We start from the raw sequence: 24,391 nt of genomic DNA on the forward strand, positions 1-24,391 counted from the left end.
TGTGTGACCTGGGCTGTGGGCTGTTACACACATCGGTGGAGAAGGGGCCCCCATGTTGGCAAAATGCCTTTTCCTCACAGACCAGGAGGAGGTGGCCCACAGCTCGCACCCCCACCCTCATAGAGCCTTGGGAGTCTATACTCTACCCTCTACATTGTAGCCCTTTCCTCTAGTGTGAAGGGAGGTTCAGAGGATATCTAACAGTCAGGGCTGGTTCACTCGGGTCTCTTGCAGCATGAGGCATTGGCATCCCTGAGGGAGGTGCTCGCCTGTCCACTGGTGCAAGCACACACCCCATGGTGTGGAGCCTTGGCTTCCCCCAGACATCTGGTCAGCACACTTTAGTCTGTTTGCTTAATGTCTCTAGTTTGTTCAACCCTTTAGCTCGCTCCATCAGCTGAAGCACAAACACAGGCCGGCGGCTGAGGTGGCGTCTCTGGGCCGCCACCCCACAATCCAGGGCCTGGGTTGCTTAGAGATGAGAGCAGATGCAGCCAAAATTGTGAACATATCTTTTCCACTTCATTACCCTGACCCTTGTCAGTGTGGGCGGGATGGGGAGTTCTGGTCTGAAACCCTCACAGAAAAGTGGTTACAAAATGTTCAGAAAAAAATCTCTGTGGCTTTTCCCATTTTATTCATTGAAGTTTGGCTTTAAACCTGAGGAAGAAATGATCCCAGGGGAATTAGCCTGGAGTTTGAGGAGATTAGAATATTCATCCCTCTCAAGAGACCTGAGGGAGGTGTGGAGGAGGAAGCAAATGGCCCCCTGTCAGCCGATGGGAGTCCAGCAGCCTTCCTGCTCAGCCTCATTCTAGAGCCAGGCAGGGTTTCATTGGCTTTCTACCTGGAGAGCCCAGGTGCCAAGCAGGTAAGACCCTCCTGGTACCAGAGCCCATGTAGCCTCTGATTTCCTATTTCCATCCATACCTTGGGAAGCCAGAGCAGTCAGCTGATGACCATTGGCTTGGGAAAAATTGGCCCTCAGAGGGGTTCTACCTCATGAATTTGCTCCACATGACATGTGCCGGGGTTGACAGAAGGCAGTGGGGGTGTCGGCAGGGATCTGGGCCTGGCAGGTGGAACAGGAGGCAGCTGGGAGAAGGCAGTTTTCCCTCCCCACCCTTGCACCAATGAAGCGGAAAGGTGACCACAAGGACCTTCCCGGCGATGTGTGCTGAGGGATGCCTGCCTGTTTCGGTTAGGGAACAGCTCAGCTTTGCCGAGTCCTCTTGCCCTGACTAGCTCCTGGTTAGATAGTCTGGACAAGATAGACTGGATCCTGGCCTATACAGGCTTTACTGAACTCAGGGCGTGTATACCAGCTACCTGGGGACAAGAGTCATCCCTTTAAAGGACCACGGGCCTAGAAATGTTAGCCCCCACCCACTGCTTGCCTCTGACTTCATTAGAGTCAGGGTGTATCCCCAGGGCAGTGGATTCAGGAGGCATTGGATATGAAAAAGGAGTGTCACCCCACAGCCTCCCCTGAGGGTTCCTGTGAAAAACAGGTCACTACAAAAGATGGTCCAAACTGTCTTTTGGCCGTGGCCTCTGGGGATTCTTGTCCAGTGGCCTGAACACCAGGGGAGGGGCCGCCCGCAGCTGCTGTTTTCCCTCCCGCTGGGAATGTGACACAGCTGGGCCTGTTTATGGTACAGCTGAGGGACTGAGGGAGAGTGAGTCATCAGGCTGAGAGAAGGCCTTCATGGAGCCCAGGAGCCCAGGCATGGAGGACAGGTTTTTGCCTAGCAGTCTTAAGAGGGGCAGCAAAGTGGCTATGAGAAGAAACCAAGAGCTGGGAGAGGGACTTGAACTCCCTACCGGTGAGTGCCCAGGAAGCAGGCTCTGTGGGGTGTTTCCCCTAGCACCTGGCACCACAACATGGCTCCAGCTTCTTATTTGGCAGCAGAGCTGGTTCTCCCCTCCAGCAGGCTCTGCTAAGGCAGTCAGCTTAGCACTCAACCACGTCACCACCACTTCCCGGCACCAGAGGCAGGCGGAGAGGAGGCAAGGAGACCAGTGGGACAGGGCTCCCAGACCTGGGAGAAACGGGATGAGTCCATATACAAACACATTCCTGGGTGGTGTCCTGAGGGCCGAGGCTGGTAGGTCTAAGAGGAGCATTGGAAAGGATATAAGAATCCCCAGTGAGCCGGAATCAGACAGGATGCTTAAAAAGGAACTCGGAATGGAAAGAGACAACATGGAGGAGACATGGCTTTGAGAGCCAAACAGAAGTGTCATACCAGACCTTGATCTGGCTGTGCTTTTGAATCCGATATTTGACTTTTACTGGCTTGATGGATTCTTAAGTGTTTGGGTGTAAGATGGGGTCTCATGTAACTCAGGCAGCCCGAGGATGACTGTGAGTTTTTGATTCTTCTACCTCCCGAGGGCTGGAACTACGGATGTGCACCACCGTGCCCAGTGTAGACTCTGAAGGTTTTGTATGTAGTGAGTGAACATGAGGAGGAGCATTTAGACAGTTGCTTTCAGGGTTTCAAGGATGCTATAGCAAGCAGGTGCTAAAAATACTTGCTGTTAGTATACATACTATCTAATGGGAATGAAATCTGAGCCAGCCAATGAGGGAAATCTCAGGCAAGCAGGGCAACTTTGGAAAGAGAAGGACCCAGCCTGAGGGAGGAAACGCAATTAGTGTTACCAGTTAGGTACAAGGTAACCAATACCACAGGGAAACCCTCTCTTTCTGTGCCTTACCCTCTTGTGAGAGCTCTGACTATTGCTGTGATGTTTATGCTTTGGGTTTCATTAGTCGAGGTCAGCCTCACTTTCCTTACAGAGCAGTATCATCCAGTACAAAGGCTGCATACGGTAGTCACACACTTGGACTCCCTCTCCCTTTCCCCCAGTTTTTGTTTTGTTTTTGAAAAAGGGTTTCGCTGTAGCTTTGGAGCCTATCCTGAAACTCTCTCTGTAGACCAGGCTGGCCTCAAACTCAGAGATCCACCTGTCTCTGCCTCCCGAGTGCTGGGATGGATTAAAGGTGTGCTCCAGCACTGCCTGGCTTCCCTAAGTTTTTCGTTTTTGGTTATTTGTTTTTTCGAGACAGGGCTTCTCTGTGGCTTTGGAGGTGTCCTGGAACTAGCTCTTGTAGACCAGGATTGTCTCGAACTCACAGAAATCCACCTGCCTCTGCCTCCCGAGTGCTGGGAGCCACAGCCTGGCTTCCTTAAGTTTTTGAAACATAGTTAAACTCATTTAACCTAGTCAGGCCTTAGGCACCTTATTCTCCTACCTTTACTACATAAATGCTAGGATTACAGAAGTATGCCATCATACCCAGCTTGATCATCTATTTAAAATGTCTTTTAAGTTTTTGTTTTAAAAGATAAAAAAAAAATTATATGCTAAGAGGAAATTAGATTACAAAGAAAAACATACAATATGTGGACATACTGAGTGACTTTATTTTTATTAATTTTTAGTTAGTATACAAAATAATGTTTCATTAGGACATCCTCCTATGCATATATTATTGTGCCTTGCTGATATTTGTCTTCACACATGCTAGGCAAATACTCTCCCTCTGAACTGACATTCTCAGATCATGATTGTCTTTGACATATAAGAGTCTTTGCAGCCGGCTCCAAAAGCTACACAGAGAAACCCTGTCTCGAAAAACAAAAAAACAAAACAAAACCAAAAGTCTTTGCAGAAAGGCATAATCAGGTTTTTCTCATTTATACCTCCATCTGGATTACTTTGAATCAACTGTCAGTAATTAATTCCATCCATATATGCAGCTAAGTGTGTGCTTTGAGAACATGGTACTGAGGATTGGATGTGGGCTCTAGCACATACCAGGCAAGTGCATTTTAAAACAAGAGTGTTGGTGGAGTGGCTGGTGTTAAAGGTACGTACACTGTTGGCGGGGTATCAATTGGCACATCGTCTGGAAGGCAGTTTGTCAGAGTATCGTAAATTCTTAGAAAGTATGCATTCCCTTTTCCTTAACAATTCTCCCTTTAGGGATTTGCCTTGAGGAGATAAAGCCACCTGCACTTGCCTTCATCCTTAAAATTATTCCTTGAGGTAGTATGGTAGCACATGCTTGTAATCTAGCTACTTAGGAGGCTGAGGCAGAAAGATCATGAGTTTAAGGGCTTCACAGGTAAATATATATGTGTGTGTGTGTGTGTGTGTGTGTGTGTGTGTGTGTGTGTGTGTATGTATGTATGTATGTATACACACATACCACACATACATACATACATATTTGATGTTTTTGTTTTGTTTTTTGAGACAGGGTTTCTTTGTTTAACAGCTCTGGCTGTCCTGGAACTCTATCTGTAGACCAAACTGGCCTTGAACTCACAGAGATCCACCTGCCTCTACCTCCCAAGTGCTGGGATCAAAGGTGTGTGCCACCACCACCTGACTCACAGGCAATATTTTATTTATGTATTTATTTTGGCGGGGATCTAACACTTTTTTGGGGGGGGGATTGAGGCAGGGTTTCTCTGTGGCTTTGGAGGCTATCCTGGAACTAGCTCTTATAGACCAGGCTGGTCTCAAATTCACAGAGATCTGCCTCCCTCTACTTCCTGAGTGCTGGGATTAAAGGTGTGTGCCATCACAGGTAATATTTTAAGAACCCCCCCCCCTTTTTTAAAAAAAGCAAATTAGCCAGGCCTAGCAGTCCAGGACCTGTAATCCAAGTGACTTGGGAGGTTGGGGTTAAGGGATCGTAAGTTAAAGGCCTGTCTGGGCTAGATGAATTAGTGAGGCCCTGTTTAAAAGAAAAGAAAAATAATAAAAGGAAGGCTGAAGATGTAGTTCAGTGATAGAGCATTTGCCTTGCGTTACAGTCCTAGTACTGCCCCCCCCCAATTTACTGAAATCTTTTTATGAATAAATGTAAAAAGACCTAAGGTCTAAAACCAGAGACATGGCTTCTTAAATTATAGACTATCCAAATAGGGAAATACTAGGCAGTCATTTCGGATTGTGTTAGAAAGGAACTGTAAGTGGTTTTTAGAAAACACTTTATAATAATATATCAGGTTAGAAGGAAAAGTTAGTGACTCATGTCTGTAATCCTAGTACTTAGGGAGCAGCAGAAAGTCTTCTTTCCAGCCCCTAATAGCAAGTTTGAAGCCAACCTGGGCTACCTGAGACCCTATCTCAAAAACAAAAGCAAAAAGCAGGGTGGAGGGGCTGGAGAGATGGCTCAACAGGTGAGAGCGCTGACGGCCCCTCCAGAGGACTCCTCTAGGTTTGATTCCCAGCAACCACATGGCAGCTCACAACCATCTGTAACTCCAGTTTCAGGGCATCCAACACCTTCTGTCCTCCTTGGGTGCCTGCATGCAAGTGGTGCCTAGACACACATGTTGGAACACCCAATCACATAGACTAAAACAAAATGCTAACCCATAAAAAGGAAGTAAAGAAGTCAAGTGGGGGAAGTGGGGGTTGTGCATGCTTTTAATCCCAGCGTTCTGGAGGCAGGCAGATCTTTCTGAGTTCAAGGCCAGCCTGGTCTTCAGAGTGAGTTCCAGGACAGCTAGGGCTGCTATGCAGAGAAAGTTGTATACACTGTAGTCCCAGCTATTTGAAAGACTAAGGCAGGAAAATGACTTGTGTCCAGGAATTAAAGACCAGTGTTGGCAGCGTAGTGCAACTACTTCATTTAAAAAAAAAAAAAAAAAAAAGGAAAAGTTTTTTTTGTTTTTTTTTTGTTGTTGTTTGTTTGTTTTCCGAGACAGGGTTTCTCTGGAGCCTATCCTGGCACTCGCTCTGGAGACCAGGCTGGCCTCGAACTCACAGAGATCCGCCTGCCTCTGCCTCCCGAGTGCTGGGATTAAAGGCGTGCGCCACCAATGCCCGGCTAAGGAAAAAGTTTATAAAACATTATGTTGGGCTGGTGAGATGGCTCAGTGGGTAAAGGTACTTGGCACCAAGCCTGATTATCCAAGTTCAATCCCTAGGACCCACATGGTCCTACAAGTTGTCTTATTCTTCCAAATGTTTGACAATAGACATGCATTCCTTTTCTAATTAGGAAAAAATATTCGTAATTTAAAATACAAGGTATAAATGTTGGCGGGAAGCACTCTAATGTGGTTTACCCTGAGTTTCTGTGCTGTCCTAGGAATGGCATACTGGCCAAAATAATGTGAGTTTTCTTGGTTTGGTAACACTGTTCCAGGTAGGCAGCTGGGTGTAGTGGCCCAGGCCAGTAATCCCCAGACTTTGGGAGACTGGGGTAGCAAGATTGAAAGATCGTGAGAGACCTTGTCTTAAAAGACAAAGGAGAAAAGGAGTGTTCCGGGCAGCTGGACAGGCGGGATAGCTCAACTGCTGCTGCCATTGACCCTGCTCAGGGCCAATGGTTTCCCCATGAATAGGTGAAATGCCCTTTTGTCCTTGTTCTGAGTCTGGTGTAAGGAGATCAAAGCAGGGCTGCATGCTCACCTCAATCCCTTGTTATGTTGGTCTCTATCCTGCATGAGGGTTAAGGCAGACTTGGGGTGAAGAAAGACAAAAGGGCTGACCACCTTGTGGTCTGCTTTTGGGGGGGGGGCACGTTTCCTAGCTCTATTGAAGAGGTTTTGCCCAGGGCTGATTCTGACAGGAATTTCCCCTGAGGGCAGAATAGTTCACTCTCCCTCCCTCCCTCCCTCCCTCCCTCCTCTCTTTCTCCCTCTCCCCTTCCTCCCCCTCTCTTCTCTCTCTCTCTCTCTCTTCTCTCTTCTCTCTCTCTCTCTCTCTCTCTCTCGTGTGTGTGTGTGTGTGTGTGGTGTGTGTGTGTGTGTGTGCGCGCGCGCGTGCGTGCGTGTGCGCGCGCACGCGCGCGCTTGGTTCTGCCTGGAGGAGGACTGGCACTTGGCTTCAAACTGCTCCCTGTTCATTCTGTCTCTTCTTTTCTCCACTTTTCCTGAATGGACTAGAATCCCCTGCAGGTGTATTTCCCTCTTTCCACATAGGCAGGTGTCTCTTTGAGTTCCTCTTCCATGGTTCCATGGAGGCCTTTCTTAGAAGAATGCTTTGCTATCTGAATATGTGCATTTGGGAACAGAGTATGTCCTTGAACTTCAGCATTCCTTCCAGGCAGGTGTGCAGCGAGCACAGTTACTCTCATGCTTACCTGGGTGTGTTGGTGTACACTTGGCCATGTCACATTTCTTTTGTCTCCTATACCCCTCATTTGTTCCCCTCTAACCCTTCCTAGAAAGTCTAGAATGACAAGAAAGAGCTTTTGGTGTGCTAAGAATTTGGGAGGAAACTTGTCTGGTCATCTTGGCCTTATACCATAAAAGGTATAGATTTGGTAATGTTCTCTTTCAGTCCTGTGATTCCCCCCAAAACACTCCTCTTCCTTACTAATATTCTGAAAAGCATCACTGACCTATAATTCACATACCATTCATTTCACCTAGCCTGTGCACATTCAGTGAGCTTTAGTGTTTTCACAGAGGTGTGTGGTCATCACTTCAATCACCTGCTCACCCCTAACACAAATCCTGTACCCACTGGCAGTTCTCTTTTAGGTCTCTGGTCTATGCCTGTCACTAATCTCCTCTTTGTCTCTTTGGATTTGTCGACTTGGGACATTCATACAATGGATGCATGTATAACTTGTGCTCTTTTAAGAAAATTACTTATTTTATGTGTAAAGGTGTTTTGTTTGCATGTATGTATGTCTACCACATGAATGCAGTGCCCATGGAGTCCAGAAGAAGGCATCAGATGGCCTGGAGCTGGAGTTACAGATGGTCAGTTGTTAAACACAACGTAGGTCCTGGAAGGATCTGTCTATCCAGCCCACTTGGGGTCTTCTATATCTGCTTCTCTCTTAGCTTACTGTTTTTCCAGGTTTACTCCTGTTGTAGCATGTGTTATTTCTTCTCTCCTTTTTGCAGTTATGCAATTATGTATGTATCACCTTTCGTTTACCTATTCATCTTGATGGACATTAGGTTGTTTTCATTTTTTTTTTTTTTGCTGTTATGAAGAATGCTGTCCTAAACACTCATATGTAGCACATACTTTTTTTTTTTAAGATTTTATTTATTTATTTATTATGTATACAGTTATCTGCATGTATGCTTGCACACTACAAGAAGGCACCAGATCTCATTACAGATGGTTGTGAGCCACCATGTGGTTGCTGGGAATTGAACTCGGGTCCTCTGGAAGAACAGTCAGTGCTCTTAACGTATGAGCCATCTCTCCAGCCCGTAGCACATACTTTTATCTCTCTTAGAATTTATACCTAGCAGTAGAATTTCTGGGTTACTTTGTTTTTTTTTTGTTTTTTTGTTTGTTTGTTTGTTTTTTCCAGACAAGGTTTCTCTGTGTAGCTTTGTAGACCAGGCTGGCCTCAAAGCACAGAGATCCGCCTGCTTCTGCCTACCCCCTCCGCTGTGACTAGGCCTGTGGTTACTTTGTTTTAGTGTCTGAAAAAACTGTTTCCAAAAGAGCTATAGCTTCATATTCCTCCTTGAAGCTTACATCCACTCCAGTTCTTTCTGGTTCTCACCAATTCTTGTTACTATCTAACTGCTTTGAATGGCCATCCTCATGGGTCTGTGTGAGCATGCCCTGCTCTTGTGGAGGTCAGAGCACAGTTTGGGAGAGTTGCTTCTCTCCTTCCCTCCTGGATCTCAGGGGTTGAACTCAGGTTGTCAGGCTAGGCAGAAAGTGCCTTTACCCACTGAGCTCTGTCCGACCCTCTGTCTGTCCGTTCATTCATTCAATTTACTGAAACAGGGTCTCACTGTGTAGCCACTGTGTTGCATTGTAACACCCAGCTTCTTTCCTTTGTTTTTTTGTTTTGTTTTGTGTTTTTTTTTTTTTTTTTTTGTGGGGGGAGGCTGGATCTTGCTACAAAGTCCTAGTTGGCCTGACATTAACTATGTAGACCAGACTGACCTTACAATTGTAGTGATCCTCCTGCCTCTGCCTGTCTTGGATAATAGACATTTAAATATTTTTTGATAATGTTCATTGCTTATTTATTTAATCCTGAGCAAAACCAGGCAGAAATAATGAGAGACAGGCAGAGCATCCCAGCTACCCCCATATTAGTAGCAAGGAACCGACTCACAGGGACCATCTTTTATCTTGATAGAGTATGCTATGAGCCTCAACTGGCCTAGAACTTTGAGATGCTCTTTCCTTAGCCACCTTAGTGCTGGATTCTGGGTGTGTGTCTCTGTGCTCAGGCTGCAGTCACACTGATAAAACAAAAATGATCCCAGGCAATGAGGGAAGGAGCACAGCTTAAGCTCACACACACTGGCTGAATTTAATGAGATAGGTGGACATAACTCTCAGGAGAATGTGGCCAGCACCAGTGGCACTACTTCATGACGTGGTATAGGCTCCTGAGATAGGGGAACAGCTGTGGGGAGGGTGTGCTTTGTCCAATGGGTTAGAATCTATCCATGGCTGTGTTGTGATAACTTTAACTTTTTTTTTTTTTAATTTAAAATCCATATAAATTTGTGGTGGCAGGGAGCATTCTTGGAGGTCAGAAGATGACTCAGGAATTGCTTCTCTGGTATGGTGTGGATCCTGGGATCAAACTCAGGCTGTCAGGCTTGATGACAAATACCTTTACTCCCTGAGCTATATCTCATCAGTCCAATGTGTTGTACTCTGTGTGTGTGTGTGTGTGTGTGTGTGTAAAATTCTATGTGTATGAGCATTTGTCTATTATGTATGTATTTGTACCATGTGTGCAGTATACAGAGGCCAGAAGAAGGTGTTCGAGTTAATGATGACTGTGAGTCCCTGTCAGTGCTGGGAACCAAACCCAGTACTCTGCAAGAACAAGTGCTCTTAACCGCTGAGTCAGGGCTTCAGCCCATGATGTGGTGTCTTACCAGGCCTGAGAATCATTGGGGTTTGGCATTGAAGTCATTTCAGATGGGGCTGCTCTTGCTTTGCACCCATGCTTGGAGGGCTCATGGAGGAAAAAAAAAGCGCCTTCCTAATCTTGGCTTTCTCAAGGTGCCTGCCAGGTGACTCCCAGGCTAAAGTGTCTAAGTGGAGAGAATCTTCTATATACACTCAACTCAGAGGTAGGAATTGGGGAGCCACCTGCCTTGTTAGGATTGTGATTGGCGTCTTCCAGAAACACTCTCTCAAAACCGAAAGCAGCTTTTGCTGACATCTGGTCCTTTCTGGGACTCTGGTATTTTTATTTATAAAATGACACTCTTTTCCCCAAATAGAGTCTTATTTTTAACGGCCTTTTTCCCTTTGAGGGGTGCCTAAGGCTCACAGCTTTGCTCTCTGACACCTCCTTCAAATATGGCCAATATGGTAAGAGCCCTAGTCTGTGTCAGGCGTGGTGGGGGAGTGTGTAGACAGTCAAGGCTATGTCTCTTCTTCTGGAGTTGGATTTCTTCCTTACCTCTGTCCCTTCTCCATCTCTGTCCGAGAAGGGAAAAACTTGCAGTTGGTGGCAATTGCCTAGTCTGCTATGCTGTGAATTCCACAGAGGGGGAGAGAGCAGGTGAGACGTGAGGACTGGCCCTTGCTAGCTGCTCCCCCACCACCACCTCAGGCGAGTCCGACTCAGCCCATGACAGCCGTGAATGCAGCCCAATACAAAGTCATAAGCTTACTTAGAGCAAGGCCTTCTTGCCATTCTTGTAAGCTCAATTGCGTAGTTCTCTGGTATGAAATTTGCAGATGACAGTGTTGTGTCACAATGTCAAAAGATGAGACACACCTGTGACCTAAGCCTTTCTTTCCTCCATCCATCCCCTCAGCTGCCCAATATGTTCGGTGACCTTCGATCAACATTTATTGCCTTGATGATTGGATCCTATGCTTCCTCAGCAGTTACCTTCCCGGGAATCAAGGTGAGGGTGTGGTCAATCCCTGCCTCTCCCCCCCCCCCAAGCTTTATCCTAGCATCGGGGCAGAGGCCTCCACCTAGGCCACTGCAGCCTCTCTGAAGAGAAATCATTATAGGCATTAGGGATGGCCCCCTCAACTGCCCCTCCCACCTGGGCAGGATGCACCTGGCACCACAGGAGCAAGAAGAGAAAACCGCTAGGCCCTGAAGGGGAGGACTTGAGTGTTGTACTGTGGTGTGTGACCACAGGCTGGTTGGGGAAGGGGAAGTAGGGTGAGTGAGCTGGCCTCCGGGCCTGGGAGTCTCCAGCCTGTTGATGTTGGGCCGATGCTCCCCATTAGCCAGAGCTCTGCTGTCCACCTAGTTGGTTCAGCTGTTTCCCTCCCAGGCAGGATTCTGAGCCTGTGGAAGTCACGTGGAATCAGGAAGAAGCCTAGGCTCACAATCTCCTTGGTTCACTTCCCTCCCCTGTCTGTTGCTATGTCAGGGTGTCATCAGGGTCTTTTCCCTCCTGAAGCACTAGCATTGAGGTGAAGCTAACTTTAGGGGTATGGGGTGCTATGATGATGAGAGGGAGCCTCGGACGTCAGCTGGAAACCTGGGAATCCATGTGGTGGGTAGTAGGAATCAGGCCAGCTATCTTGTGAACTTTCTCTTGCTCGTGGATGGTGGAGGAAGCAGAAGTTCTTCGTCCTCTGTATATATATACGTGCTGGGCTCTGTCCCAGGGAGTTGGGCAGCTATATGCTAGGACACTTAGGGGATCCTCTCATTGGGTCTGGGAAGACAGGCCTGGGGACATAGATTTATAATCATAACTACTAAGGAAGCTGAGGCAGGAGGGGATGGCAAGTTCAAGGGCACCCTAAGCCGGTAAGTCAGTGCTTGTCTCACAAGTTTTTGTTGTTTGTTTTTTTGTTTTAGGGGTTTGTTTGTTTGAGACAGGGTTTCTTTGTGTGGCCTTGGCAGTCCTGGAAATAGTTCTATAGACCAGGCTGGCCTCGAACTCACAGAGATCCTCCTGCCTCTGCCTCCCAAGTACTGGGATTAAAGGCGTGCACCATCATTGCTCTGATTGTCTCACAGTTTTTTAAGAGCCAGGGGTAAAGCTAAGTGGTAGACACTTGGCCAGCACACAGGAGGCCCTAAGTTCAGTTCCTAGTACTTGAGAAAAAAGAAATGGCCACAGTCGATGCTGAATGCACAGCAATCTGTTCTCTGCCAGTATTACCATTTACCCTGGGCAAAGCACCTCCAGGTACAGTATCAACACCTATTCCATGGAGATACTAAAGGAGCCATGTCGGTCAGTCTCTTGAGTGTCTTGGAGCACCTGCCATGTGTATTCTTTTTTTTTTTTTTTTTTTTTTTTTTTGAGACAGGGTTTCTCTCTGTAGCTTTGGAGCCTATCCTGGCACTCGCTCTGTAGACCAGGCTGGCCTCGAACTCACAGAGATCCGCCTCCCTCATTCCAAGTGCTGGGATTAAAGGTGCATGCCACCAAGGCCCGCCATGTGTATTCTTAAAGGCCAGAGAAACAGTGGATGAGGCTGCCAGGTTCCTGCCATTGGGGAACTAGACTGACAGTCAGTGAGCCCAACAGCAGAAAGACTAGACTGCTTGTAATCCCAGCACTCTGGAGATGGAAGCAGAAGGATCAAGAGTTCAAGACTGCATAGTGAGTTTGAGGCCAGCCAGGGCTACAAAAGAACTTGTCTCAAAGAAGAAAAACCCTCAGAAGAAGAAGAACAGTCTTAGCCAGGACTGTTCGCTGTGATCCTGTGAGACGGGCATAGCAGAGATAATGTGGTCACCTCTTAACAGCCAGGGCTGTTTCACAGAGAAACCCTGTCTCAAAAAAAACAAAACAAAAAGACGGTGACATTAGCTGGGCCGTGGTGGCACACACCTTTAATCCCAGCACTTGGAATGCAGAGGCAGGTGGATCTTTGTGAGTTTCAAGCCAGCATGGGCTACAGAGTGAGATCTAGGACAGCCAGAGCCACACAGAGAGACCCTGTCTCCAAAAAAACAAAAGCCAAAAAAAAAAAAAAAAGAAAAGAAAAAAGAGGTGACATTTGGTTCAAATTGGATTCCAGGGACAGAAAGGTTGGGATTATCAGAATACAGGGCTTCTAATAACCAAGCCACTCAGCTCACAGGGGGGTGTGTCTTTTCAAATACAGCACAGGACAATGGGGGCTCCCAGCTGTCCCTTGCCCAATTCCCTTTCTGGCTTCTCACTGATAACTCTGCCCCTCACCCGATAGCTCATCTACGATGCTGGTGCCTCCTTCATTGTCATCCTGGTGGTCTGGGCTGGCTGTTCTGGCCTGGTCTTCCTCAACTGTTTCTTCAACTGGCCACTAGAACCCTTCCCAGGACCAGAGGACATGGACTACTCGTAAGTGGGCATGCTCTCTGCCCTACCCTCACGCCAGCCAGGGTCCCAGGCAGCACCGGCAAACACCCTTCCTGTGGTCTCTAGGGTGAAGATCAAGTTCAGCTGGCTGGGCTTTGACCACAAGATCACAGGGAAGCAGTTCTACAAGCAGGTGACCACAGTGGGGCGCCGCCTGAGCGTGGGTAGCTCCATGAGGAGTGCCAAGGAGCAGGCTGCGCTGCAGGAGGGCCACAAGCTGTGCCTGTCCACCGTTGACCTGGAGGTGAAGTGCCAGCCTGATGCTGCAGGTACCCAACACCCGACTCTCAGCTTCCAGGTTGGCCCAAGAGATCTGTGGGGGCATCCTCATTTACACTGCAGGGGTATCCCAGGGCCCCCCTTGGTAGGGAATTATTGGCTGAGGCTCTGTGGATATCCTCTCTCTCTCTCTCTCTCTCTCTCTCTCTCTCTCTCTCTGAATTCCTGCTCTGTCTCAGAAGGGGCAGAGGTACCACCTGTCTTGTTTGACAGACGCATACACCACTGAGCTTAGGAAGTCTGCCCGTGAGCATCAACACCATTAACCTCACCGTGAGGCTTGCCATCCTCACCTCCTGCACAGTCAGCACATTGGGCCTTCTTCCCTTCCCCAGCCCCTGGATGCTGGATGGGTCATTGTCTCCTGGCCCTGAGCCCCATGCCTTCTTCCCACAGCGGCCCCCTCGTTCATGCACAGTGTGTTCAGCCCCATCCTGCTGCTCAGCCTGGTTACCATGTGTGTCACACAGCTGCGGCTCATCTTCTACATGGGGGCCATGAACAGTATCCTTGAGTTCTTGGTCAGCGGGGACCAGAAGACAGGTAAGTGTCACCTGGGCCTTGATATTGTTCACTGTCATCAGCCAAGCGAAGCCCAGCAGCCTTACCAGCCGAAGGTATTCTGCTGAGCTAAATCAGAAGGACTGTGAAATTGCAGTGTCTGAGGCCCTCTCTGCTTTCTGGGGCTGTTTTGTCACAGCCAGCCTGACTTGACTGTTCTTTCATGTCTGAAATAGCTCCATGTGTTTAGGGTGTGGGGTGTATGTTTCTAGTGCCAGTGGGGAGGGCTGAGGGCTGTGTCTGTACTGAAAACACTGCCCAGAGCAGAAGACAGCAGCCCTACCCCGCCCAGTCACATCCCTGATCTGAAGGGACTGGCTTGGCGCTTGAACAACCTGGGGGGCTGAGGGAAGGACCTTTGTCCTGGCAGAGGACTCTGGGTCACTGAGGGCCCATTCTAGGATCGCTGTCCCGCCCTGGGAACTAGGGAAAACAGAGGCTTCCCAGGAACGAGTGATCCAGTTGAGGCTTGTTCACTCTGGGAAACAGAACTGATAACCTACAGGAAAACAGCAGGTCTTCAGCTGACTTTGCTTTGCAGGCAGAGAAAGTCAGTACTTCCCCAGGGCCTGGCTGACTCAGCTTTAGTCACCCTGAGCAAGCAGGACAAACACATTCGGCAAATCCTCTTTGTTGGCAGTCTCACCAGCCTGCCACTTTCTTTTGTTGGCTAACTTGTTTTTTACTGAGGGAAAGATAACGCAGTCCTTGCAAGGAGCCAAATACCAGTTTTCCACAGGGACAGGAAGGGCTGCTTTCACCGAGGGAAAAGCTCCAGGCACCTACTGGCTCCTCACTAGGGAGAGAAAGTGGGGAGATACTGAATGTCATGAGCAAAATGTCAAGACAGGGCACAGTAATGGCCTCAGGGTCCTTGGGGGGGGGGGGAGAAAGACCTTTGGCTTTGTTTAGTTCAATTGTAACTTCCTAACTTTTGCCCCTGGAACCTTTTTGTTTTGTTTTGTTTTGTTTTAAGATACAGAGCCTTTCTTAGCATGCACGAAGCCCATGGTTCATCCCAACACCACATAATAAATCAATGTGGTAATGAATGCCTATAATCCCAGCACTCCAAAGGTAGAAGCAGGAAGATCAGATGTTCAAAGTCATCCAAGGTTACATAGCAAATTGGAGGCATGCCTGGGTTAAAGAGAGTATATCTGGGTTGGTCTCCACCCCCGCCCCTCTAATCCCGGTGGGTCTTGCTTGCTGCTTCTCCTAGACTCTCAAGCCACCCTCCTACTTCAGTCTCCTGTAGCTATGACTATCACATAGTGGACCACCCTATGTGGTAAACATCTTTGCTTTTCTGAGATGTGGTAGCCTAGGCTGGCATGTAACTTGCTTAGTAGACCTGGTTGGCCTCACTGTAGGGGATGCTCCTGTTTCAGCCAAGTCCTGGCATTACCATGACATCCAGCTTAATCTTTGGTATTCCATTTAAATAAAAGTCTCTGACTGGGACCAGCTCAGGAGGTAAAGATGCTGGTTGCCTGTGTGGACCTCAGAGCTTGGAGGAGTCACTTGGAGGAGTCAAGTCTCTCCTTCCCCCTGTGGATTTCAGAGACAGCTAGCGTGTAAGGCTTGCATGACAAGCACCTTGGCCGTTTAGACATCTCACTGGCCCTAATTTTCTTCCTTTTGATTTTGCTGTTGCTGGACATAGTGGCGTACTCCTGTTTAACCCCAGCATTGGGGAGATGGAGACAGGTAAAATTCCAGACCAGCCAGATAGCCCAATATACACAGTGAGTTCCAGACCAGCCAGATCTAGGTAGTGAGACCTTAACTTAAAAAAAAAAAAATCAGTTTTAAGATGGATATCCTGGGTATGGAGAGGTGGCTCAGAGGTTAAGAACACTGACTGCTCTTCCAGAGGTCCTGAGTTCAATTCCCAACAACCACATGGTGGCTCACAACCATTTGTTATGAGACCTGGTGCCCTCTTCTGGTGTGCAGATATACATGGAAGCAGAATGTTATATACATAATAAAAAAAAAAAAAGATGGATATCCTGTACCAGGTGGTGGTGGTGGTGGAGGAGGAGGAGGAGGACCACGCCTTTAATCCCAGAACTTGGGAAGCAGATGCAGATGGAGCACTGAGTTCCAGGCCAGCCTGGTCTACAGAGTGAGTTCTAGGACAGCCAGGGCTACACAGACAAACCATGTCTAGAAAAACAAAAATATGGACATCCCAATTCACTCCCATAATCTCAGGTACTAGGCAGGCAGGCTGAGGCAGGAGGATTATTATTTTGAGGTCAATCTGGCTGTACAATGAGACCTTACCCCCCCTACCCCCAAAAAAAGAAAAGAAAGAAACAAAGATCAGCTTCAAGAAGTAGAGGGAATCAGGAGAGGAAGTCTGAAGTATGGTAGACAGGTGCTCTAGTCTCCCAGTCTCTGGCACCCACATCCAGGGGCCTGGCTCCACTCGGAAGGGTTGCCTTGGGGTCAAGGAGCCAGTGACAGGAGAAGACTGGCTGTCTAGGGAGAGCTGTGCTGTCAGATGCCTGTGTGGCTGGAACAAATCCTTTGACCTTTCTTCTCTCTGAGTGTAGCGGGAGGTAGCTGTGATATTGCAGCATTCCCATGGGGCCACATGGTAGAATTCTGATTCTACCAGGCCTTCTGCCTTCAGCACGCCACTTCCCAGTCATGGTGCCACGGCCAGAGCCCCCGGCCTGACTCACCAGCCTGCCCATGATGAGTAACTAGTAGCCAGGAGGATTTCTGCTGGGCTGGTCAGTGCAGCGGGCAAGGCCTTCATTGGGTGCTCTAGGGGTCTCCTGGGAAGCCGGGTGTGTGTGTTGCTGAGCCCTAATCCAACCTGTCTCTTGTCTTTTTGTACCTCGACCACTGACCTCTCCTTTCCACTTTTCCTCCTTTGCTTTCTCAATGAAGTGATGGCAACTGGTAAGCAGGGGGATTGTCGGGGAACCTTGCAACACCCCTCACAGAATGTCTCATCTGAAATTCCAAACACCCCTCTTGACTAAACTGGTGGAGCAAGGGTGGAACATTTAGCAGTCAACTATTTTTTCATCCCCCACCCCTACAATTTTAAGTCTCTTTGAAGATGGGAAGCTCAGACGTCAGAGTCCCTGTGAACTGTACCTTCCTGGTACATTTCTGGGGACAGAAAAGGATGGTCAGTCACATAGAATGCCCGGTCATGAGCATTGGTAATTTTGTGGTCTCCAAGTCAGAATGACTTCCTGAAATTTTGGTGTGGGAGAGGGGGTTGTATTGTGACATACTGGAATAGAAAATTGGCCTTTGTTCCTAGCTTTGATTTCAGAAGTGAAGGTCTGTAGGTTTCCTTCAACCCTCAGTGACCAGGGGGCTCCAAGACAGACTTCTGAGAGCCTGCAGGTTCCACTCAAGCTGTTCCCGGGGCTGTGTGCCGGAGCCCCCATGACCTGCCCTTTTCCCTCCCAGTTGCCCTCTATACCTCCATCTTTGGCGCACTCCAGCTGCTCTGCCTGCTGACAGCTCCTGTCATCGGCTACATCATGGACTGGAGGCTAAAAGAGTGTGAAGATACTTCTGAGGAGCCCGAGGAGAAAGATGCCACTCAGTACGTAGGCCACAGCCCACTCTCAGCCCCCGGAGAAAGACAACAGGGTCATATTGTGTGTCAGGCAGCGCCTGGTGGGCAGGAGGGGCAAGAGGTGCACTCAGGACCCTGGCCAGCCTAGCACCTATTGTTCCTACCTCTATAGAAATTCTCTGAAGTGATGAAGCGTGGGAGCCACTGAGGTAGATGAAAAGAGAGGGAAACCCAGGACCCCGGTTGGCACCCACATCGTTGACATAAGCCACACAAGGGGGCTATTTTAAAGCCACTTGCCACTGGGATTCATTCCACTTACTTGGGTTGTAGCTATTAGAACCGAGTGTGCTGATGATGTGCTGATTCTGAAGATTAACAGGGCTCTGGAGTCCTGCTTTATAGAAGGGCTGGGCTCTAAGATGAGAGGATGAGTTAAGTGCTGTCTTCTGCATCTCCCGTCATGTGATAGCTGTTATTTATTGTATCAGGCCCAACGCCAAGCACTTAACACAATGTCTCACATCAGCTTCAGTACCATGATGCGACATGTGTTAGTGTTGTACCCATTTTACAGATGAGGGAACCAGAGCTACGTGTTGAAGTCTTCTTATAGGGGTGGTTTAGTTAGAAAGTGGTGGGTCTGGGAATTGCCCTCCTTTGAACTTTTGCCATTCATTCTTGTGATCATCCATGGGGTTTCAGTGTGGGTGGCAGAGGCTGGAATCAGTAATAGTTAATCCACAAGGAAATAATTACAGAGACTCTCTGTTATCTAGGTTAGGCCCTAGAGCCAAAGGGCTATTTGCCATCCTGGTTCCATCTGCTGTGTATTTGTTTCCCCTCACCCTATCCTGCCCCCCAAGGGGAAACCAACTCACTCCCTTAGTTGGCTTATTACCAGCTTCCTGCAAGATTCAGGTGCAGTGAGGCTTTGCTGCACCCTTGCTGGGGCACACTCCACTCCTCACCATCCCTGCCATCAGCTGAGCTCACTGAGCGGGTTGTGGGGTGACGCTGTCTTCTCAGCTGTGAGAGCCTCCACTTGAATCAGCCTCTGCTCAACTGAGAGGGCAGCCCAGAGAGTGTCCCTAGTGCTGGTCTAAGGTGTGGTTGCATGGCCTGTGGAACTTGCCTCAAGCCACTTCCTGGGATCCCTGAGATCTGGCTTTTTGGGGGAGGGCCCACCTTCCACCAGGGAGCCTCACCCCACCCCAAGTCCTGTGTGCTCCTTCTCCACAGAGGTGAAAAGAAGCAGAAGCGAGACAGGCAGATCCAGAAAGTTACTAATGCCATGTGGGCCTTTGCCTTTACAAACGTGCTGCTCGTGGGCTTTGGGGTGACCTGCCTCATTCCTAATCTGCCTCTGCAGGTAGGTCTGGGGAGAGACCATGTAGGGGATGGGACACAGATGAGGGATGTTTAGAGGCTAAAACTTGCATGTGATATCATTCATTTAGTTTGGCCAGCTGCCAGTATTTACTGAAGGTCTGCTTAGCCTCCTCTCCTTCCCAGCTATGGGCTGAAGTGGAGGGTAAGCTGTGAAGACCAGTTTTCTTTTGTAGGACTCTTCTCCAAGAAGGCACATTGACCTCTGTCCTTAGGCACCTTGCACGCCACGGGCACCACTGTTGTTTGTTTCCTGGAACAGTATGGTTTTGCATTTTCTCAGACACTTGAAATCTGAGTGTGATGGCACACACTTGTAATCCCAGCCATCCTAGCGACAGAGGCAACAGTGTCCACATGACTGTTATCCTAGAGAGAATGCCTGATCCTGGCTGGGTGTCAGGGTTCAATGGCTTACTTCCTTTGTACAAGATTTCTTTTGTCTTTTGAGACAGAGTCTTTCTGTGTAGCCCAGGCTGGACCCAGGCTTGATCTTCATGCATTGGCCCTCTAAGTGCTGGGATTTCAATATCACACCACCATGTTTTGCCTTGCATTAGATTTCTGAGTTTTCTGAAGCCTGTCTTGCTAGTATTTGCAAGCCAGCTAGACTTTGCACCTGCCTGGACCCACCCATTAGTCTATGTAGACGTTTTCCAAGTCCATTTGGGCCCAAGTCTCAAGTTTATAAGGTGAATGGATGCACCTGGTAGCATTGCTTCCCCGTGGGTGTAGCCCAAGTGCAGATATTTCTCAAGCCAGCTCTGGGAGGAAATGAAGAGGCTCATTGTTTACTAGGTGCCAGGTGTTGAGCTACGTTGAACACACGGGTGTACACACCCACAGGTACTGTCACACATACATGCTGGCATTGGGTGTGTAGACTGGAGTATGCCATGGGAGACTTGCACCAGTTCCAGGGAGGAGAACTGACAGACTCCTGTCATGGCCATCTTGTCCAGTCAAGGGATATGCTAAGTTGTAGACAAGTCATCCACTTTTTATTTAACTCAGTTCTTTCTCATTGAAGGCCGGTTGTGAAAAGGCAGCAAGGCCTGTGAAGGAAGACACAGGGCTGTGTAATCTACATCTCCATAACCTTTTAAGCCTGCCAAGAGTAGCCCAGGCCCCTCCACCACACACACAGTCCTGGAAGCAGGTCCTAGCTGCTAATGCAAGATGGCAGGGATGTATATGGAAGAAAGAGGGACAAACGCAGGGCTCTATACATGGACTAACAAGACCTTCTCAGAGATTTGCTAACAGGAAGAGGCCTTTCAAAGCCTGTGATAGAGATTCATGAGGCATATGGAGACAGCCAGTATGCCAGTATGGCCTGGATGGCCAGACAAGGAGACCTCTGAGCAAATCCTCACATAAATATAGATTCTTAGGGTTAGGTAAGGAGATCTTAGCCTTCAAGCATTTGCTTGCAATGTCCATGATGTGAATACTATGTCATGGCTGAGAGTGTGTGGAAGATGCCTTCAGAACCAACAGTCATAATTCTGGTGAAAGAATTAGGAATTAAGCCGGGTGTTGGTGGCGCACATCTTTAATCCCAGCACTCCGGAGGCAGAAGCAGGCGGATCTCTGTGAGTTCGAGGCCAGCCTGGTCTATAAGAGCTAGTTCCAGGACAGCCTCCAAAGCCACAGAGAAGCCCTGTCTTGAAACCCTCATCCCCCCCCCCAAAAAAAAAAAAAGGAAAGGGGAGAAAAAAGTTTAAAATTTCCTTTTGTGTATGGGCATTTTGCTTACATGTATAAGTCTGTGTGCCAAGTGCGTGCCTGGTGACTACAGTGGTCAGAAGGCATCTGGTCCCCTAGAATTGGCCTTGCAGACCATTGTTAGCCACCGTGTAGGTATTGGGAATTGAACCAGGTTCTCCAGAAGAGGAGGCAGCGTTCTTGACTAGTGAGCCATCTCTCTAGTCCAGTAATATATTTTTTAATTATAAAAATGTGGACCTGGAGAAATGGTTCAGTGGTTAATAGCACTGGGTACTCTTGTGCAAGGACCTGGGTTTGGTTCCCAGCACCCACATGGTGACTCACAACTGTCTGTAACTCTAGTTTCAAGAGATCTGGTGCCTTCTTCTAGACTCTGACACCAGGTACACACACAGTGTATGTACATATATTCAGGCTAAACACTGATAGACATAAATAAAATTACTTGTGTGTGTGTGTGTGTGTGTGTACAGAGGCAGGCTTATGGTTACCAGGTTGTTACTACTAGATTTTTTTTTTAATGTTACAAAAAGTTTTATCAAGGACCAGGCATGATGGTGCATGACTTTAATCCCAGCACCATAGAGGCAGTGGTAAGCACATACTTTGTTAGTTCGAGGCCAGCCTGGTCTACATGGAGAGTCCTAGGACAGCCAGGGATATACAGTGAGACCTTGTCTTGAAAACAAAACAACCCCCCCCCAAAAAAAGCACTCTTCACTGGAGAACTGGTGGCAGCCAACTCCAGGTGGCCCCAGGTCCTGTGCCTGAGTCCCCAGGAGCCAGAGGGAAAGGGCAGCAGGGGTCCTGGGTCTTCTGTTCATGCTCTGTTCTCCCTCCTTCCTCCCTCAGATCTTCTCCTTCGTCCTGCACACAATTGTGCGAGGATTCATCCACTCTGCAGTAGGGGGCCTGTATGCTGCTGTGTAAGTCCTGGAAGCTCTGGGTGGTGTGGTGGCCCTGACCCGAGGGAACTGCTGGTGACATGGAGACCCTGAAACTGGCCTATCCTACCCTTCTGGCATGTTTCATCCTGTATCAGGGGACAAGTACTAGGGTTTCTGCTGACCGTGTCAGTTAAGGCCACCATACTGATAGCAGGTGAGTCAGTAGGCAGACAGTTGGGTGCCCACAAGGCATGGCATTTAACACGAAGTCAGTCTTTCAGCTGGGGTCAGTGCGTAGGGCCTCAGGGCTTGCTGTCCAGCCGGAGTCCTGACACTGTCCCTGGCTGCTCACAGGGACAGGGTTGGGTTCTGGCTGCCTGGAGCTAAATACTAAAGTGTAAATAGTCCTCAATAGGCGCAGTGACATGAATAACCCAAAAGTACTGGGCTGTCCTCACCCAGGGCCTCAAAGGGCCCATTTGCTGGCCACAATCTCCTTGAACCCTGCCTACATCTTTTCCAGGAAGCTACACAGCTGTTCCTCCTTCTTTTGCCCAGGGCTTGGTCCACAAATTGAAACCCAAGTTCCGTTGTCCACCGTCTGTGACCATGAATGCAGCTCCTTCTTGCTCAGGGCTCCATTGTACCTGGGGGGGCTGCAGAGCTTAATGCTCCCCAAGATTAAATCCAGGACTCCTTCACTCTTTGAGCAGCATCTTACAGGGGTTATTCCAGGTCCTCCTGTCCTCCGAGTGGTCTTCCCTGCCCCAGGCTTGGAGGAAGTTGTGGCTGCCCTGGCAGGGTGTGAGGGAGTCGGGCAAGTGTGATGCTGAGTTTCCGTGATTGTGCAATGCTCTTGGAGGAGGGTACAGCAGAGCCAGGCTCAGCCTCCAACCTGCTTCCCGGGAATGTTTCCCAAGCCGCAGACTCTGCTGGCAACCATCCTTTCCACTTTGCTCAGCCTGACACCCTCAGGCTGGGGGCACATCTGAGCATGGGAGAGGCTTTCTCCAGTCTGAAGCCTCAGGGGCTGGCACCCAACCATCCTGAGGCTGGTCCTGGCCTCTTCCCACAAGCACCAATGGTGCAGCTCCTGTTACCAGCATACCTGAGCCAGGCTAGTGAGGGATTTGGGAATGGTGCTGGCTGTGACGGGTCTCATTGCCTCAACAGGTACCCCTCCACGCAGTTTGGTAGTCTTACAGGACTGCAGTCCCTGGTCAGTGCGCTCTTTGCTCTCCTGCAGCAGCCACTGTTTCTGGCCATGATGGGTCCTCTCGGAGGAGACCCTCTCTGGGTAAGAACAGTCGGGGTGTCTCTCCATTCTGCTCCTGGGAAAGTGGGGCAGTGTGGGAACTTTAGAGAGAACCCAGTCAGGGGTCCCTTGTGGACAGTGGCCAGACAAGAGGAGAAAGATGGCCTCTCTGGATGTGATTCTGGCTTTCCATTCCAAAGACCAGCATTCCAATCCAGGTATCATGAGTTGTCCCGATCCCTGAAGGCTGCGGCTGAGTGACACGTGGAGAACTGGGGAATTTAGATGCTGGAATGTGGGTTGACAGCCCTGGGACCTCTTGACCCTTGCTGTTTAATTTTCACTCTTTTCTCACCTGCGAGTGGGGGAGGGCACTGCCCTGTGGCGCATACACCTCCTTATGCCAGCCCGCTCCCCACCCTCCCAGGTGAACGTGGGTCTGCTCATCGTGAGCATGCTAGGCTTCTGCCTGCCACTTTACCTGATTTGCTACCGGCGCCAGCTGGAGAGGCAGCTTCAACAGAAGAGGGAAGACAGCAAGCTGTTCCTTAAGGTCAATGGCTCATCCAACCGGGAGGCTTTCGTGTAGGGCCCGCCTACCGCCTCAGAGCTGTGGCCTCCTGCCCGTGCTTCAGTGACTTGGCCTCTGTCATCTCCCCGCCCCAGAGGATCCCATGTGCTCCCTGGATCCTGCCTTTCACCACACTGGAGCCCACACTTCCTCACAAAGCCTGGCCCTGCCCTGGAGTGCTGGTGTGGAAGGACAGGAGAGAGCCCAGGACAAATGAGCCTCCCACTGCCAGAAACTGGGCTGGCCTGGCCTAGCTGTCGCCCCAGGGGTTCTGGGGTCTTGGATCTCCATGGGGCCTGTACCTGGAGCCAAGGGGAGTCCCCAGCAAGCAGGCTCTGCCTCACTGATCTGGATTCTGCCTCTTGCCAAAGCAGAGGGGCCTGCCATCCTCTCCCCACACTACCTGTCCCTGAGCTGCATGCCCACCAACCACGCCTACCTGAGGACAAAGGCTTGCACTGTCTGCACTCCCCTCTCCTGGCCCCTTACCTCCCCTGGCCAGTCTGTGGCTGCCTGAGGAAGGAAGGACCCGCTTCCTGTTGTTGGTGCTAACCCCTTTGTAATCCCAGTACCCCCCCCCCATGACTAGTCCCTGGTCTGTCCTTCCCTTGAAGGCCTGTGGAGATGACAACACCGCCCCCCCCCCCCATCTCAGTCTGGGGAAGGGATGGAGGACAGAATAGTTATACAAAGCCTCAAGAGCCACGGGCAAGGCTTCTTCCTTAGACTGGAGGAAGTACATTTCAACTGCCACCCTTGTTCCAGCCTGCAACCTGAAGGGAACTGAGGGGACGTCACAAGAGCACCCTTCCACCCACACACAGCTGGTTTTCTGGGGTGGGAATACAGCCATGACTGGCAGATACAGAGCCAGGCCTAAGTAGGGAAGAAGGCTAG

General features: G+C 49.3%; 1 protein-coding gene across 4 annotated transcripts in view; it reads left to right on the top strand.

Moving 5' to 3' along the window:
- The window catches only part of Slc43a2 (solute carrier family 43 member 2), a 42,354-nt gene extending 18,043 nt beyond the window's left edge, over positions 1-24,311 (top strand). For 3 of the 4 annotated variants that reach the window (XM_027426737.2, XM_027426738.2, XM_027426736.2), the window contains exons 6-14: positions 10,755-10,847; positions 13,114-13,247; positions 13,332-13,534; positions 13,941-14,087; positions 17,550-17,688; positions 18,904-19,033; positions 21,634-21,707; positions 22,842-22,965; positions 23,351-23,512. In XM_027426737.2, coding sequence (XP_027282538.1) covers positions 10,755-10,847; positions 13,114-13,247; positions 13,332-13,534; positions 13,941-14,087; positions 17,550-17,688; positions 18,904-19,033; positions 21,634-21,707; positions 22,842-22,965; positions 23,351-23,512 — 1,206 coding nt within the window. Of the gene's footprint in view, positions 1-10,754; positions 10,848-13,113; positions 13,248-13,331; positions 13,535-13,940; positions 14,088-17,549; positions 17,689-18,903; positions 19,034-21,633; positions 21,708-22,841; positions 22,966-23,350 lie in introns of all 4 variants that reach the window. The other variant, XM_035447501.1, reaches the window with a different exon arrangement.
- Positions 24,312-24,391: the final 80 nt, after the last annotated feature.

Source organism: Cricetulus griseus, chromosome 7, assembly GCF_003668045.3.
Source record: "Cricetulus griseus strain 17A/GY chromosome 7, alternate assembly CriGri-PICRH-1.0, whole genome shotgun sequence".
Classification (NCBI taxonomy): domain Eukaryota; kingdom Metazoa; phylum Chordata; class Mammalia; order Rodentia; family Cricetidae; genus Cricetulus; species Cricetulus griseus.